Genomic DNA, 18848 nt, shown 5'->3' on the forward strand with positions numbered 1-18848 from the left:
GAAATGCCTTTGCCAACTCTTAATCTAACCCTCTATTATCAAAGATTTGTAACCTAGGAAGTTTTACCTTGCTAAACAAAACACAGGCCTACTCTTTGGAATTTGTGAGTTCAATTTTCCATAGAACTTTATAGAATTTAAATAATCCTAGTTAAATGGAATGGAGAAAAGTAAATATACCCTGATTTATCACTCTTAATTGTTTTCTTCAAAGTTGTTGTTACCTATAATGTACTTTATGTGCTTTTGGAAACTTGTTTTTCAATGTGCCTAATTAGTTTGTTGCTTTCTAAAATCTGAAGTTATCCTACAACTTTGAACCAGCGGGATTTATTTCTTTCTATCAGAAAGACTTATCTTCCTGAGTTCACATGTGGCCCCAGGCACTTACAAACTGTGACCGTATGGGGTAATCACTTAACCCTGTTTGCCTCTGTCTTCTCATCTGTAAAGCAAGCTGGAAAAGGAATTGGCAAACCACTCCAGTATCTTTGCCAAGAAAACCCCAAAGGGGGTCACGAAGAGTTGGAGACCACTCAAAAACAACTGAAACAACAAATTGGAAGGTGGGGGAGGGGGTGTTGATCTATTAAAAAAATTTTTAATTTACTTTTTAAAAAATACATATGTTGAATTTAACCAAGTAGCAACAAAACTTTGTGTCTCTTGGGTTTTTTGTTTGCATTTAAATTTTATTTTATTGATGGCCCATTTTTGCTTCTCTATCACTACCCTCTTGTCTTCTTTCCCCCCTTTCTTGTAACAAATATGTATAGTCCAGCAAAACAGAGCAGCACATTTCCTGTTTCTGAGAATGTATATATATGTCAGTCTACACCTCTAATCCAGCACTTTTCTGTAAAGAGGTTGGGTGGGTTATATCCCATTTTCAGTTCTTTTGAAGTCACTACTGTGACTTGCTTTGGTTAGAGTTCTGAGATTTGTTAACTTTCTTCGTATTATTGTCATCATGTAAGTTATTCTCTCAGTTCTGCTTATTTTGGGTCTGAATTAGTTTATGCAAGTCTTACTGTGGTTATCTGAATCTTTTATAACCATCATTTCTTCTATTATATTCCCCAAATGATGGGTACCTGTTTTGTATGTAAAAATGGATGAAGTGAAGGAACAAAAATGAGGATTTGTTTCTAAGCACACTTTTCTCTTGAAAATATATTCATTTAATAACTCATTAAATTTTACTTTCAGTATCCAGGGAAATTTGAATCAGGTGACATAAAAAACTTGAATGTTAGAAATATGGCATTTCATAGAAGTATATTTTTTCTTCAGTAAATGTAAATAGCAACTAAGATTAGAAGTTTATTTTTGTAATAAAAAATAAAATATCCATGCATATGGAGTGATGGATTGTATTAAGGTTATTTTATCAGATCTGGCTGTTTAAGCAATGGGTCTCATGGTGGTTCTTTTGTTCTTAAAAGTCTAGTCTTTTGACTTTTAGTTAGTTCACAACTTCTTGATATATTTTTAGGTGTAGGAATGTAATTGCTACCTTCTATATGTTCATTTTAGTCAAAAATCTCTCTGGGGATATGGTTTGTCTTTTGAGTAAATAAGTTATATCCCCCTCAACCCTTTCCCCCCCATCCCTACTTAGAATGCCATATTTTCCTATGCTTTCTGCTTGAGAATATAAAAACCCTTTCTTCATGATGACTTTTTCACATGATGATATGTATTAGAAAAATTGATCACTTCAAACATATAGATTTTAATTTTTTTTATAATTGTTTTGTTCTGTCCTCTGCCTTAATTTACTATAGAATGTCTTTCAATCTTCCTTGGCCAGACAAAACAAGTACAGAGCGGTAAGCCATGGGTAGAAGAGTCCAACTAAGCCCTGCTTGTCTATAAGCACGATTCACACTGTTTGTAAGCATTAGTTACACTGACATTAACCTGAGATTCCAGGTAGCAGTTTAAGAAAAGCTAAATTTTTCGGTAGCCTCTTTTCATTCTGCTTTTTGATTATTTGTCTAGTGCTGCTCTTTGGGCTGTATTAGCTTGGTGCTTTTCTTTTCTTACTTCATGCATGCTTCTTTGGTTTGATTCTACTTCCTTTTATGCCATCTTCTCTTGAGAACTTAATTTTTCATGAAAAATTTGCATTGAAGACTGAGTACACCAGTGTGATTATACATGCCATCATTTGCTTTGAGATAGTAAAGCATGTTGCTTATAGGAAAGTGAAATAGAGAGAGAGAATTTAAAGTACCAGCTCATAGGAGAAATAATTGATAAGGCATGGTCTCAACCTCTTGAAAGCTTATAATCTAATACAGAATCTTAGAGTTGGAAGAGACCTTCCAGGTCATTTGGTCCAACCTAGTGCCAGTAGAAGAAATAAATAGCATTTAAGAGATCTGGTTTTGCCTATGGCTGATTGGTTTTTTTCTCCTTATTTCCATTATATTATTTACCCTTTTCTAGAAATTTATGGCTTTTTAAATAATAAGGCTTATTATGTGAATGTAAACCAGCTAAAGAGGATTGGCTCTTTTCTGGTAACATACCTTTTGGAAGCTAGTGTTCTGATTTTTTTAAACTTCACATTTAAAGGTGTTATGGCATTGTGCCAATACAAGATAATTCTGAAATGCCTACCTCAATCTTTTCCTAGAGAAATAACTTTTTTTGAGAAATCACTTCTTTTAACAGTATAATTTAATTTTTTTTTATTTCTAAAGGCATTCTTCCCCAACATGCAGTCTTATCCATTTTTCTCTTATTATGAGATGAGTATTTTAGTTAAATTTTATTTAGCTGAGCTTTATTCTTCCCAGATTGTGAACTGATTTATCATTCAAAATATGATCCTCCTTGTCCCAGTTAATTTTTCCATTAAGTTTGGGAGGCCTACCAAACATATTGATGTAGGGAAACTATCTGAAATCTGGGTTTGCGCAAAACATAATTTAGATGAAGTGAAAACAGGAATTGTTTTCTTTCCATCTTTGATGAAATTTTTTAAAAATTCCTTCCCTTCTGATTTCCATTAAGATGTTGGGTTGAAGATTAGGTTTTTTTGATTTTTCTGTGCTATTTTTTTTTACTTTGGCTAAATAAATCCTTTTTGTGGAATTTCAGTAATTATTACTAGTGTTTTTAAGACTCAAAATTAATACAGACACATCTTTAAAATTTACCTGATGTATTTTGTTCTATTTTTTTTTTCTTTGCAAAACATTGTATTTTGACAGTCCAGATCAAGAATTTGCTTTTGGATTGTCAGTGTTACTCATGCTTATTTTCTGGTTGTTACTCATGTAAACATTCTATTGGCTTTTATTTTTTAAATCATAATGGTTTAATCAAAAGAAAATAAATGCTTCCTATTTTAAAAAAAGATATTAAAAGGTCTTAAAATGCCGTAAGATACAGGACTTAAGCCTTGGCTTTTTGCGGTATCATTTTCTTTCCTATAAGAAAACTGACAAAAGATTTATGATTCATTTGGACTGAAAGCCAAGACAGTGTGGTATAGTAGAAAAAGTCCTAGTTTGGAATCAAGGACCTTGGTTCAAATCTTAACTCTATGCTTATTACTAGGGTGACTAAGCAAGTTATTTAATCTCTCAGGCCCTCAGTTTCCTAATCTGAAAAATGAGGGGTTCATACTACGTGATCTCTAAAGTCTCTTCTGGCTCTAAGTCTTATGATTCTATGATTAGATTTTGTCCCTGAAGCTGTTTTGCTGATGTGGGTTCTACCTCTATAAATTTACTAAGTGATCAAAAAAGATTTGATTTAATTTCTAGATCACTTAATTGTCGTAAGTTCCAAGTTTATAAGATATGTTGTTTAACCTGTTTTGTGGTTCACAGGAGTTGTTTTTATCTAGTATTCATAATCTGCTGTGTCGAACCTGATATAAACCTAATATAAAATTTCCTTCAAAAGAAACGAGCATAGCTGTGCAGTGAGAAGTGATCATTTCCCCTCCTCCATGTGTGATTGTACTTAGTCCCCAGGGTGTGGATAAGGCAACTATCACTTCAGCTGTAGCTGATGAGGCCAGTGAGTCTAAAATTGGGTCTGTGCTACTTGGAATGTGATTATAACATACCAAGCTCAGGTTTGGGGGACATCTGGCCCACATTTGGAGCAATATTATACCTACTTCCCATTGGTTTCCTATTCAGCAATAAGTTGTATATGGTCTAAAATAGCCTCTTTGGGGAAAATATAAGGGACTAGAATAGTGGCTTTCTACTTAGAGCCTCATTTAGGTTGCTTGTTAGAGAATTACCCACGCACAATTAAGAAAACTAATTGAAGATCTGAATAATCCAAATTTTTCTATACAAGAACATCTTGCAAATATGATAAAGTGTAAAAATCTAGAGAGCACATTTATAATAAGTGATCCTTCTGATATTTATTCTAAAAACATGATGCAGATTCCTCAAAAGTGTGGACTAATATATAGTCGATGGAGTGTTTTCATTTTACTTTGCGGTCTTATAGAGATAATTGATATCAGCAGGTGTGTACACACACACACACACACACACACACACACACACACACACACACACACACACACACACACACACATACATACATACATATAATTCAAAGGTAACTTCTGTCCTATAGGGTTCATCTAGGTTGTGTACACAGCATTTATTTGTTTCCAAAAAAAATGAGGTTGGAGCTGGGATGTTTTGAGGGAGAACCTTGGTCTTCATGGTATTTTTTTATGTCCATAAAAAAAGTTTTAAGAGGAAAAAAAAGTAAATAAAACCAAGTTTTCCCAGCATGCAGCAATTTTTCTGTTTTAGAAAGGAAAAATGCCCAGTTGGCTTTGTTGTCCTTTGAATCTTTGGTTCCATTATCAGGAACCTGGGATTGCATTTAAGAGGAATGTTTAACTTGTTTAAATTTTATTCTTACAGCTTTGAGAACATTTAGTCTAGCAAATAAATCCTATATTCCACTTTCACTAACATAGTTTGCTTATCTACTTTCAATTTTGACACAGCTTTTCTGAAACTATGGGCTCTTCTTGGTTGCATAAAATTCTTATTTGCTTGCATGTTAAAATGGTGTTTGGGGGAAACTTTGCATGATAGTTATCTTAAACTGTTATTTTCTTTTCCAAATTCCAATAATTATAGACATGTGAGTAGCAGTGACAGAGTGGGCAAGCCCTACCGTGGTGTGAAGCCTGTATTCAGCATTGGGGATGAAGAAGAATATGACACAGGTACATCCATTCATCTGTAGGGTACTTCTTTTTGCTTTGGAATTCTTTTCCTTTTCCCCTCCTACTTCCTGTAGGATAATTTAGATTTCTGTACCTAACTGGTTATGTTGTTCCCTCTTTGAACCAAATCTGATGAGAGTAACATTCAAACAGTGCTCATCTCCCTCCCTTCTTTCCCTCTACTGTATTTGGTTTTTGTGCCTTTTCACGCGATATAAATTATCCTTGTCTGTCTCCTCCTTTCTTCTTCTCCCAGTACAATCCCTTTTTACCACTTAATTAGGTTTTTTATCATCACAGCAAAGTCAACTTAAACCCCCTCTGTCTATGTATATTTCTTCTAAATGTCATAATAAAGATATAGTTCTCAAGAGTTATAAGTATCATCTTCCCATGTAGGGATGTAAACAGTTTGCGCTTATTGAATAACATGGTTTTTTTTTTCCTTTCCTGTTTATGCCTCTCTTGTATTTGAAGGTCAGATTTTCTGTTGAGCTGTGGTATTTCCATCAGGAAAGTTTGGAAGTCCCATATTTCATTGACTGTCCATCTCCTCCCCTGAAAGATTATGCCCAGTTTCACTGGGTAGTTGATCCTTGGTTGTAATCCAAGCTCCTTTGCCTCACAGAATATCGTATTCCACACCCTTAGATCTTTTAATGTAGAAGCTGCAAGGTCCTGCGTAATCCGGACTGTGGTTCCATGATATTGAAATTGTTTCTTTCTGGCTGCTTGCAGTATTTTCTCTTTGACCTGGTAATTTTGGAATTTGCCTACAATATTCCTTGGTGTTTCCAGTTTGGAATCTCTTTCAGGAGGTGATTGGTGGATTCTTTGAATGACTATTTTTACGCTCTAGTTCTAGGACCTCAGGGCAGTTTTCTTGGATGATTTCCTGAAGAATGTTGCCCAGACTCTTTTTTTCATCATGGTTTTCAGATAAACCAATAATTTTTTTTTTTTTGGCTAGGCAGTAGGGTTAAGTGACTTGCCCAGGGTCACACAGGTAGTAAGTGTTATGTGTCTGAGGCCGTATTTGAACTCAGGTCCTCTTGAATCCAGGCCTGGTGCTCTATCCACTATGCCATCTACTTGCAATAATTTTTAAATTGTCTCTCCTGGATCTATTTTCCAGGTCAGCTGTTTTACCAATGACATATTTTACGTTTTCTTGTATTTTTTTATTCTTTTGTTTCTGCTTGACTGGTTCATGCTCTCTCATAAGAGTCATTAGCTTCCACTTGTTCCATTCTGATTTTTAAGGAGTTGTTTTCTTCTATTAGATTTTGTACCTCCTTTTCCATTTGGCTAATTCTTGTTTTTAAGGACTTATTTTCTACAGTTAATTTTTGTTCTTCCTTTTCGAAGGTATTGACTCTTTCTTGCATACTTCTCATTTCTTTTCCCAGTTTTTCTTCTACCTTTCTTATTTGACTTTTAAAATCTTTCTTGAGCTCTTCCAAGAAGGCTTTTTGGACTTGAGACCAGTTCATATTCCCTTTTGAGGTTTCAGATGTGGGTAAATTGACAGTGTTGTCCTCTTCTGAATTTGTGCCTTGATCTTCCCTTCCCTTTTCCCAAAATAAGAATCTATGATCATTTTCCGTTTCTACTTTTTGTTCATTGTGTTTGCCTATTTCCTGACTTAAAAAAAAATGTTGAGAAAAAAAAAATGTTGAGTTCTCCTGCTGGAGTGAAGGGTGCTCTTACCCAAGCTTCTTTTCCTGCTCATCCAGGCCTTGCACTTGAATGTTTGGCTCCTGCTTACCCGGGCTTTGCACAGGGATGTTTCGCTGCTGGTGGATGTGTGTTGGCCTGGAGCTTTGCCTTCTGGAGTCGTGCTTCCCAGAGTTGTGTTTAGACACCCGGTGATTTTGCTGCTAGAGAATTCCATAGCCCATGGTGGTTTTCTGAGCTGGTGTCTGCTGGTTCCCCTACCTGTATTGAGGCTCTCAGGGGTCCTGGTGTTGGCATTTGCCTGCTCCACCAACCTAGGTCTCAGGATCTCCCCCTGGTATGCTGAGGTGCGGTTTGCTGCTGTCTTGCTGGGACGCCTCTGGTCCTGTACTGCTCCCCCTCTCCCAGAGTGAGAGGGGCCTTTCTCGTTAATCCCCCAAGCTCCCTGGGGTACAAGACTGCTGTGCCCTGTCTTTTTGCTGGCTTAGGGTCTTTCCTGGGTCGATATTTTCTGGATTTTCAGACGTCAATGAGGGAGGGTGAGAGCAATTTACTTCTTGCTCCACCATCTTGGAATTCTTTAGATATCATTATCTACACACACTACTGAGTACAAATGATAGCTCTGTACTACATAATATATAGCAAAATTAGGCATAATATGCTTATTATGGGCATAGTATGGTTCAGAGGTTGGGAGCAGCTGGCCCAATGCTTTATTTCTTCTAACCAACAGATGACAGCCAGCATTGATGCCAGTTGATTGCTGCCATATGTATGTGCCCATAGCAATTGTTACTCTAAAGAGCCACAAGGTGGAGGTGTTGCTTCTTAAAATTCTGCCTATTTCTTTTTGTAACTATCCATCTATGACATCCTCTGTCTTAACTCTTTTCAGTTTGTTTCAATTCAGCAAATATTAGAGATCTACCTAGTTAGTCAGTAAACATTTATTAAGTACTTACTAAGTGCCAGGAACTGGGAATTAAAAAAAAAAGAAAAAAGCAAGACTGTCATTACATGTAAATGTATGTACTTTGTGCTGAGCACTCTGGTAGGTATCAAGGGGATAATGAGGTTCAGATAAAATATGGACTTAATTTTCACGGCGCATAGTCTAGTCAGGGGATATGACATATCCACAGATAATTATTAGGGAACCAGAAGTGCATGAAAGAGGTGAAAACAAAGAAAATATGTTTATGTACTGAAGGAGATCAGAAAAGGTTTCCTGAAGGACATAGGATTTGAACTGAACTTTCAGAATGGGTAGAAATAACAGGCATGTGTTTGGCAGGTGTTAGAGATGGGGTGGGAGCAAATGAAATTGTCGTGTAGAGAGAGAAAAGAAGAGGGCTAAGGGCAGAACCCTGGGGAAGACAAGTGTTATGGGATCAGGAAAAAAATCTAGAAACAATGAATGGAGGTCACATAGAGACTCAAAATGAAAAATAAAACTTTACGATTATTAGAGCTCTCCCAGTGTGGAGTGAACTGCCTCAGGAGGGTGATGTATTCTCTGTCACTGGTGCTCATTCATTAGGAATAGTTTAGAGTAGTTCAGGTACAAGTCAGACTACTTGATTTCTGAGGTCCTTTTCAACTGGTATTATGTAATTCTTGAGAGCATCCATAAGTAGGACAGTTTGTTGTGTCAAATGCTTCAGAAAATCAAGGAGAATGAAGACTTAGAAAAGGATGATTGGATTTGTCAGTTAGGTCCTCTGTGTCCTTTGAGAGAGCAGTCTCAGAAGAGTGTTGGCAAGTGAAAATTAGAGTACAAGGAGGTGACGGGGCAAAAAAAGTGTTGAAGATATGGCAGCATTAAATTTAGACTATTTCAAAAATGTCTTATTGCCCTTTTTTTTTTAATATCACTGTCCAATTACTTCTTTCCTTACTGCACCCAGAAGCCCTCCTTTTTGCCAGAAAAACAATTGAGTTCTGATAGTATATGTAACATTCTGGACCCAGTCTACCATTTATCTACCAAGAGGAGTGAAGTATGTTTCATTAGCCCTCACAAATCAGTTGGTCATTCATTCTTCTGAATTCTGATGTCTTTTAATAGCATTTCCATTTCCATCGTCATGGTCTTTATGTATATTATTCTCTTGGTTCTTTCTTTACTCTATATTAGTTCATACAAGTCTTCCCAAATTTCTCTGAATTCTTCATAGTCATCATTTCTTATGGTGCAATAATAATAATACATATCACATTTATATACCACACTTTGTTCAAGGATTCTCCCCCCTTCCTGTCCTGCTCCCCTGCCCTCCCTTCAGTGGCTGCCCACTTTGTTTCTAGTTTTGTGCTGCCATAAAAAGTGCTACTCTGAATATTTTGATATATATGAATTCTTTCTGTCTGTTTATGACTTCTTTGGGACATATGCTCAGTAGCAGTATCATTGATGGGCTGTTTAGTCATTTTTCTTGTATAATTCCAAATTGTTTTCCAGAATTGTGGCATGATCAAAATTTCATGAATAGTGAATTAATGTGCCTTTCTTCTCATCCCCCTCTCTAGTATGAACTACTTACTCACAGACTATTTTTTTTAAAAGAAGCTTCACTTTAAAGGGGAAGAGAAATGTAGGATGGTAGCTAGATGAGATAGAAATAGAAGGGAGAAACATTTTTAGAATTGATGAGACCTGGACATGTTTATGAGTAGATTGGAAAGAGCCAGCAGAGAAGAAAGGGGTCTTGGAGTTTACAGGAAGGAATAAATAAGGTCAAGAGCACAGGCAGGGGGAATTATTTTAGTAAGGTATAGGGATACCTTTCCCTCTGAGGTGGAAGGAAGAAAGAAGATGAATCACAGAAGAGGAATTGAGGGAATTCTCTTATTAGGTGATAGTGTTAGTCTTGATGAGATAGAAAGTTAGGTGATTTTTACCTAGTAGTTTTATTTTTGAATGCATTTTAATGTTATCTTCATAATTTTATAAGTATTTCTCTTTAAAAACTTTAAAATTAAGTTGAGGGTTTTTTTTTAACTTAAGTGATTCTTGAATTTTTTTTTTTTACTTCCCCTAAGTTACTATCTATGGCTTTTGATGGGGGAAAAAAAAACTTTTCCTCTCCTTGCAGTAGAGAAATATACCTGTGATTGGGTAGCCTCAACCATGTCTTTACAATTTTGTTACATATATATCAAGTTGATTTACTTCACATTATTTTTGAAAATTGTATGACAAGTTTACATATGAACTCCTAAAGTCTTTTAGTTTAGAGAAAAGTTTGTTAGCCTTATAAATTTTTTCACTAGATTTTCATCCCAAAATGTCACGTAATTTAGCATTAGTTAACTTAAGAAATATTATAGGGTTATTTTTTAGTCTTGTTTAATGAAAGTATTTTTGATATTTTCTCTTGACTAGTAAGTAGTATGTGACTTTTTAGAAGTTGGTGAGAAGATATTAAAAACATTTTTATAGCACTATTATGGTTTGTGAAACACTTTATTTCCATTAAGTGCATTTGATCCTCAGAATAGCCTGTGAGCTGTGGATTAAAGGTGCTATCATCTCTATTTTACACATGAGTAAACTGAGGCTCAGAGAGATTAAGTGACTTTCCCAGTGTTACACAGCTTCTGAATGGCAGCATGGAATGGAACCCAGTTTTCTCTTGACCAAAAGCTCAGTGCTTTTCCTACTATATCATGTTGCCTTTCTATTTGAGAGGTGATCTCCATTTATATAATAATTTTAATTCTTTATAGATGAAATTGATAGTTCTTCAATGTCAGATGATGATCGAAAAGAGGTTGTGAATATTCAAACCTGGATAAACAAGCCAGATATCAAGCATCATTTTCCTTGCAATGAAGTAAAAGAAAATGGACACATGTTTCCTAGGTACTGGTTGAAGACATTTTCTTGTTCTGAAATAAAATAAAATTTATCAAAGTTAGTATGATGATATGTACTTAAAATTATTGAGTGGGCTAAAAAATATTTAAACCCATGACCATTTTATCATATAAATTCAGTCTGCCCTAATAACTTTTGTCAACTTTTACACTGTCTATTTTTACTGTTTTTAAAAATGAAAAACTCTCACATGTGGTATTTTATAAATGTATCGAAAGTGAATTGAGCCAGGGGGAGTTATTAACCATTGCTCCATGGTCATTTGTGGCGTGGGGAGCTAAATAGATTGCATTCCTTCTAATCATGAAAGAAAACTTGAATAATCTGTGGTCATCTCTGGCTTTGGTACCGTGCCAGAGTATGTTGAATGATAGTTTTCCTTTGATACTGCCATAGTGAGATTCTAGTTCACTGAGTCAAAAATCAAGGTTGATATAAAGTATAATGTAGCAGACAGAAGATAATATCTTTACCTGTAAACTGTGTATGATTTATCAGTTATCGTATCATTTAGCAAATACTGTTACTTTTAGAGCCTAAGTGTTTATGCTGGAGAGGTTTTCAAAATAGGCTGTATTTTTTGTTTGTAGAGTAAATACATTTTTGTTGACATCTTTATGAATAAAGAGTTCCACTTTAGCTATAGCATTAGTAATAATGGACATTATTCTGATATATTTGTATGTTATATTGGGTCTTTTTTGTTGTATCAATTACCAGTAGTAGCTAAACATCAATTTAAAAATTAAGGGGGTAGGAATAAAAAACCCTTCATTATGAAATAGTTTTTGTTCATAAATCATTTTGTGCTATGGTTTTGGCTAATGCAGAACTAATCTCACCCAGATTTAACCATTGTATTAGCAAAAGGGATGTTTGGTAGCGTCTACTTTGATTTATTTGTGAAAACTATTTTTTCTAATACTTGGCTACTTTTTTCTTTCAAGTCATCTTTTGGTTACTGCAACACACATGTACTGTTTAAGGGAAATTCCTTCACGAAAAGGATTGGCTTACATACAGTCTCGGCAAGCACTAAATTCTGTAGTTAAAATCACATCCAAGAAAAAACACCCTGAGCTAATTACCTTCAAGTATGGAAACAGCAGTACTTCAGGAATAGAAATTTTGGCAGTTGAAAGGTAAGAAGACATGATTATCAAGTAAATTATTATATTAAAATGGTACAATAAAGTATTTAAACCATCAGTATATGTGTTCACATCTCTCTGCTTTTCCCTCCTCCCCCAATAACAACTACAACTGACACAAATATGGTCTAGCAACTAATCCATGATACAGAGTTGGACCATGTTCACTTTGGCATGTTCTCTTTGTAGAATTTAGGATTCATTATACTTCTTATGAACCAAAGAACTTTATTTGCTCATTAGATACTTGAGAGCAATGATTAGAATCAGTGTCTGGGGAGTTATACATTTTAAATTGAACAACAGCTTAAAGCAGAGTTGTTTGAACATTTATCAGTTGTTTCACATCTACCTGGGATGTTTTGCAGCTGTAGGCTTGATTGCATTTAATAGTTTATATGTCAGTGAAGACAGGCCTGAGCAACTCCTCAACAGCTTAATGAAAGGTAGTTTTAAAGAATTGAGTTCCAAAAATTTACATGGGTCATCATGTTTATTTTCTTGTTTTTGGTGAGGCAGTTGGAGTTAGTAAGTGTCTGAGGCTGGATGTGAACTCAGGTCCTTCTGACTCCAGGGTGAATGCTTTATCCACTGCACCACCTAGCTGCCCCTACATTGGTCATCTTGGCTTGCAGCTTCTGTCAGTGATTATTTCATGTGTAAATTGTAATATTCAGTCATGCTGTGTGTAGCATCTGATACTTAACTTCCCTTGTATTTCTTATTTAAGAAAAAATGTGTATACTCTATAGTGATAATTGTATTTTTTTACATCCCATCACGACCCTGCTGCTGTCCACTTTTACCTCTAATAGAACCCTACATCTATAGAGTCACCTCTTGGAGCTATGAGAGGCTTGTATCACTCTCAGACTTTTGAAGTCAAGACTGATCACTACATTGATATGAGCTCTGATGTCTTTCAGTGTTGTTGTCTTTTACATTATGTAGTCATTATAGAAATTGTTTTCTAGGTTCTACTTTGCAGCAGTTCATTCAAGTTTTCACTAATTCCTCTGAGCTCTCTGTTTCTTATGGCACAATACTATCCATTACAGGGGTGGGGAACCTGAGGCCTCGAGGCCACATGTGGCCCTCCAGGTCCTCAAGTGTGGCCCTTTGACTGAATCTAAACTGCATAGAACAAATCCCCTTAATAAAAAGATCTGTTCCATAAAACTTGGATTCATTCAAAAGGCCATACCCAAGTACCTAAAAGGCCACATACAGCCGTGAGACTGCAGATTCCCCACCCCTAATCCATGACATTCCTATACCTCAGTTTGTTCAACTATTGCCCAATCAGTGGGTACCCATCTTGCTTCTAGTTTTTTGCCACCACAAAAACTATTTCTTTTAATATTTCTATATGTAGGCCTTCCCCTTTGTCTTTGACCTCCAAAGGATAGATTCTCACAAAAGTGCCTGACGTCAAATGCTTTAAAGTCCTACCTAATTGAAGCACTGTTGTGTGCGCAGTACAAACTTTTCACAGTGCAGCTCACTGCATTGTCTTATTGCAACTAGAACCTGTCGTGAGATTGGGGAAATAAACTGTAACTTGCTAGATTAGCTCACTAGGATTGTCTCAGTCTTATAGTCAGCTGTAAGTCAACTTATAGTCAGACTGTGGGGCTCCTTATCTTTCCTTGGAAAATTCATTTAACCCTTCAATCTTATTAGGTGTGTTATGAAGAATAAGTATTATTATTATTATGAAAGCCTTACATTAACATTTAGTTTTTGTTCTTTTAGGTATTTGATTCCAAATGCAGGGGATGCTACCAAAGCCATAAAACAACAGATCATGAAGGTTCTGGATGCCTTGGAAAGCTAATAGCAAAAGACCAGGAGAGGTGTGAACATGCTTTCCTAACTGAATACTAACTAAGACGTTTTATTTACTCCTGGGAGTGCCTGAGTAGCAGGCTTAAGATAGGGTAAATTATTATAATCAATTTCAGGACTGTTTTTAAATTTTTAAATTTTCTTTTGCATTTTTGGTTTTGTACAAGTCATTTATGATCAAGGTCATTTACTAAGTGGCTTTAGAGTAGCTGACCTTGCACCTTCATGGAGTAAGGATACAAGATGCAGTTCAGTTTTGAGCAATCTATTTTAAGAGAACATCCTGAACTTTTCAGGTAACAATATAGACACCTATAAGAGTGTGTGTGTGTGTGTGTGTGTGTGTGTGTGTGTGTGTGTGTGTGTAATTTCAGTGTCTTCGGTGACCTTGATCACTATTCTTAGAAATTGTTTAGGAAACCTAATGTTCTTACATTTGGTTTTACCCACGAATATTATAAGAGACAAAAAATGTTACTCAGTGTAGTAAACATTTTGCTTACTACTTTTGTTCTTCTTAAAAGGACTGGAATTCAACCAATTCTGTGGATATGGAGATTCCAGCTGATTGAATAATGCTACACTACTGTGAAGTGCAAAAACATGTTTTCTAAATCACACCACTTACCTATGCACAATTGGGGGAAATAATTTGAACACTTACGAATGAGTGCTTCAAAAATACTAAACCTGGTACTAATAGTTACCACAGGATAGCTAAGACTAAATTCTAGTCTTAATGAGGAAAATGGAGAATGGGTAAAAGCATTATGATAAGTGGATAAGTGTGTTAAATTTGAAATTCAAATTGAAAAGGACAAAACTGGAGCAGTGAAAATGGTCTCCATCACAAGTGAATTACATGGTTTTGTCTATTTCAAAACCTGTGTTTGAGTGTGCATTGTTTTACACTCATTTGAGGTTGTATTCTGTGATGAGACTAAATAAAAGCTACGAATCAGAGTGCTACAGAGCTGCAATGCCTTATCATCATGTCCTTGCTTCTTAATGTTATTTTTACTTTGGTACTTTGTTTTTCAAAGTTCAACATTTTTGAAAAAAATTTTTCTTTCCCTTTGATGTGGTGAAACATAACGTGATCTGCTTTGTTTTGCTGCTTTCTTAGTTGATCTTTTTCGATCCATTTTGAACACATTTGGTGGGGAGCCCTAGAATGTGTTTGGGGCCATGGGATGACTTTCTGGAATCCTTTTTTTCATAAGGAGTGTAGCAGATCCATAGACTCGTTCAGGTCACAGAATATAAAACTAATGCTTTGAGGGATGAGAAAAGAATCTAACAATCAACTACTTTAAGTTATTTTAATGGGAATCAAGTGGTTATGAGGCACCTTAATTCAGGAAATAATTTGCTTTACTATCTAAAACCAACTGAATTGAACTGTTGAAGACATTTGCATGAAATTGCACCTGGGGCACACTTGGTATTTATAATCCTGCCCTATGACTGTTGTATTACATTTCCCTTTTCCTGGTTACCTTACAGAACTTTCCCAAAGTCTTTGACTTTTGCCTAATTCAGCCATGGGATTTTTTCCATAATATTAATGTAAAAATGTTTGTGTTACTGTTTTTAAATTACAACTGTAAATAAACCAGTACAATTTGCTCATAACTTCTTCTTCCAAAAGACATGACATTTTTTTTCCTATTAAGTTTTTGTAGTTGCTGTATGATGGATTAATTTAAACTCCTGAACTTTCTCTAGTAGAATGAGTTTTTGGGTTATAGGTACTGGAAAATTACCGTTTTTTCTTCACATAGAAAAATATAACATTTACCAGTTTAGTTACAGCTATTAACATAAATTCTAGACCTCCAAAATTTAACTTGTACAGGAGTACCAACTTTAATCCAGAAACACCCCCAAACCATGCACCCTGAGGAGCCACAAGGTGTGTAGCAGGTGTTGTTGGTGGTAGTCACATCAGTGAATAGCATGCCTAAGTTCGTTCTGCATGTCATAAGATAATAGATTTCAAATTGGAAAGGATGACCTGAAATGCCATTAAGTCTTACCCATTACTACATTTTACTAAAGAGTAAAATAGACAAGAAGGTTTAAATAACTTGCCCATAGTTACAGAGCTAATAAGTATTTAAGGTGGGACTTGAACCCAGGTCTTCCTGACTTCCCAGTCCAGTGCCCTATTGACCACACCAAATTACTCTTGTGTTGGGTTGCTACATAGAGAACAAACTTGTTTGGGGGGTGGGGGGAGTAGGGAAGTATTTTTGATTCTCCATAGTAATGCAAACCAGGATTACAGATAAGGAGAAAATCCAGTCTGCTTTTTAATTATTAAGCAAGAATAGATATTTAGTAGGTTTGGAATATTTGAAAGGATATGCTGAAATATCTAAAGTGTCTGTTAAGTTTTTTTTTTTCAATTAGCAAGCATTTATTTTCTCTTTCCCACTTTGCCTCCCACTGGAAAAAAACAAAAACAAAACTCTTGTAACAAATATGCATAGGTTTTACAAACATTTCATTCATAGTACTTTTACTGAGTCAAACTATGTAATTGAAAACTGACCTTCATCTTTTAAGAATGGTATTGGGGGGCAGCTAGGTGGTGAAGTGGATAGAGCACTGACCCTGGATTCAGGAGGATCGGAGTTAAATCTGGCCTCAGACACATAGTGTTTACTAGCTGTGTGACCCTGGACACTTAAGCCCATTGCCTAGCCCTCCCCCCAAAAAAAGAATGGTATTGGGTTCGTTCTTAAATTTATTTTTCTTATCATTAAGAAAAAACAAAATTCATTGAAAAAGACAAAAAACAAACCCCAGATATGCATAGTCAGTCAAAATAAATTTCCACATTGGCCATGTCTCACCTTGTGTCCATCATCTATCTCTCTGTGCAGAGCGGTAGGATGTTTCATCAGTCTTCTGAAATCATGGTTGGTCATTACACTGATCAGAGTTCTTAAGTCTTTTTTTTGTTTAGTTTTTTTTGCTAGGCAATAAGGTTAAGTGACTTGCCCAGGGTCACACAGCTAGTACGTGTTATGTGTCTGAGGCTGGATTTGAACTCAGGTCCTCCTGACTCCAGGGCCGGTGCTCTATCCACTGCCACACCTAGCTGCCCCAGTTCTTTCATAGTTGTTTGTCTTAATTTGTCTTAATTTTTTTTGTTATTGAATAAATTGGTCTGGTTCTGTTAACTGTTAACTTCTTTCTTCATCGGTTTATGTAAGTCTTCCTAGATTTCTTTGAGACAGTGCTTTTGCCGTTTCTTACAACATAATTCTATTAAATTCATCTGCTATAATGTATTCAGCCATTCCTCGGTTTGGACAACCTCCCTTCATTTTCAGTTCTTTGCCGCTACAAAATAGCTATTATAAATATTTTTGTACATATGGTTTTTCGAATACACATGCACGCACACACACTGATTTGTAGCAATATTCCTTTATGCAAATTATTAGTGTGTGTTTATGTGTACATATGTGCACATATGTAATGGTGTGTATTTACATGTGTAATATATACACACACTAACAATTTGTATAAAGAGATGCTTTTACTACCCGTCATTTTTTTTTTAAAAAGCATGTGTTTTGAGTTGTTTTCTCCATGCTGATAAAGATGGGTTTGCATTGATGAATACATTTTCTCTTGCCAGGTGCCCCATTTAACTAGTGGCATATGTTCCATAGGTTTCCAGAAATCTGGGTGTTAGTAGGATTCTTTTAGTAGGGTTACATCTGGGTTTAGTAGGGTTACAGTTTGGTATAACAGAACAATAGACCATTTCAAAGAAATTTTGACTTATTAACAGAGCTATCTACTCAGTTAAGCTAAAAAAAACCAAACCCTAGTTTAGTATCATTGGCTGAGGGAAAACTCACCAAGTACTTATGCCAGTTATTCTAATTAGTTCCTAACTTCTAACCCTGGAAGATAAAATGCTAGTTGTATAGCGTGATAAAGAAACTGGGAGATCTTTTGAATAAAATTCTACTTGAATTGAAAGAAATTATTCATTCTAGTTATTACTGGAAAAAAATTTGGGTTAAAGAAATTATTAATATCAAATGTCATGTTGATAGAAATTGTTAGCAGCTATTTTTCAAATTCAGTTTAAAAGATACATTAAGGAAGAAACTATACATTTCTATTTGAGTTTTCTATCATCACCTAGGCTTAGCATGCTTTAGACTGAACTCCCCCCAAATCAGACTCTCCAGTGCCTCCCCCAAGGTAGGTATTTAATAAATGTTTGATTGTTTTCCCCTTTACCACCTTGTTTAATGTTACTATCATTCTCTCAGGTTCTCAAGTTTCAGATATTGACATCTTCTCCTGAATAGTTCCTCATTCTTGGTCTACCAAAACTGATTACCAAGTGCTGTTGATTTTTTTCTTCCTAACTCCCTCTTCCTTAATCCCTTTCCCCTTAGTCTTGGACTACTGCAATAATCTCTTGACTTGTTTTTACTAGTTTTTAATGTTGCCCACTTCAGTCCACCAAAACTAGTGAGGGATATGAACTAAAATGATGTTTTAATCCTTTTTTATTCTTAAAAAAATCTTAACTCAGCCTAGTATTCAAGGCCCTCCAAAATCTAGCCTTAATATTCCTTTCCAACCTTCCTTATTTCTAGAGTTTTTCTATGTGAACTCTTCTTCAGTTAAGGTAGGTAAATCCAGTTTCCTGGTTTTAATTTAGTTAAACATGTAAGTGCCTGCGCTGTGCAGTGCATTGTGGGAGATTGCATTCTAGGGGACAGAGGGGAGGATACATGTACCCATGTGTGAAGCTGTCATCTCCATTTGAGAGCTGAGGAAATTCAAGCACGAGGGGTAATTAATTACTAAGTAACCGAGCTGAAACTAGAATACAGACATTCTGACTCCTAGCCTAGTGCACTTGTGGAATTTTACTTTTGCAAGATGAAATCAACTGGGAAACACACTTCTTTAGCACCTCCCCCCCCCCCCTTGTAGTGCCTGCTTCCCTTTTATTGGATGGGGTGGAGAAGGGACATTGGCGAGTCCCTCTTAAAGTCTCCACTATTTAGGG

At 35.7% G+C, this 18848-nt stretch overlaps 1 protein-coding gene across 1 annotated transcript in view; it reads left to right on the forward strand.

Annotated features, from left to right (window-relative positions):
- TBC1D23 (TBC1 domain family member 23) overlaps positions 1–16983 on the forward strand; it is a 61547-nt gene extending 44564 nt beyond the window's left edge. The window contains 5 exon segments of the mRNA XM_020999907.2: positions 1788–1832; positions 5145–5233; positions 10643–10778; positions 11741–11935; positions 13700–16983. Coding sequence (XP_020855566.1) covers positions 1788–1832; positions 5145–5233; positions 10643–10778; positions 11741–11935; positions 13700–13781 — 547 coding nt within the window. The 3' untranslated portion in view covers positions 13782–16983.
- The last annotated feature ends 1865 nt before the right edge of the window (positions 16984–18848 follow it).

The sequence above is a fragment of the Phascolarctos cinereus genome, unplaced genomic scaffold, assembly GCF_003287225.1.
Source record: "Phascolarctos cinereus isolate Bilbo 61053 unplaced genomic scaffold, phaCin_HiC Scaffold_726;HRSCAF=1367, whole genome shotgun sequence".
NCBI lineage: Eukaryota > Metazoa > Chordata > Mammalia > Diprotodontia > Phascolarctidae > Phascolarctos > Phascolarctos cinereus.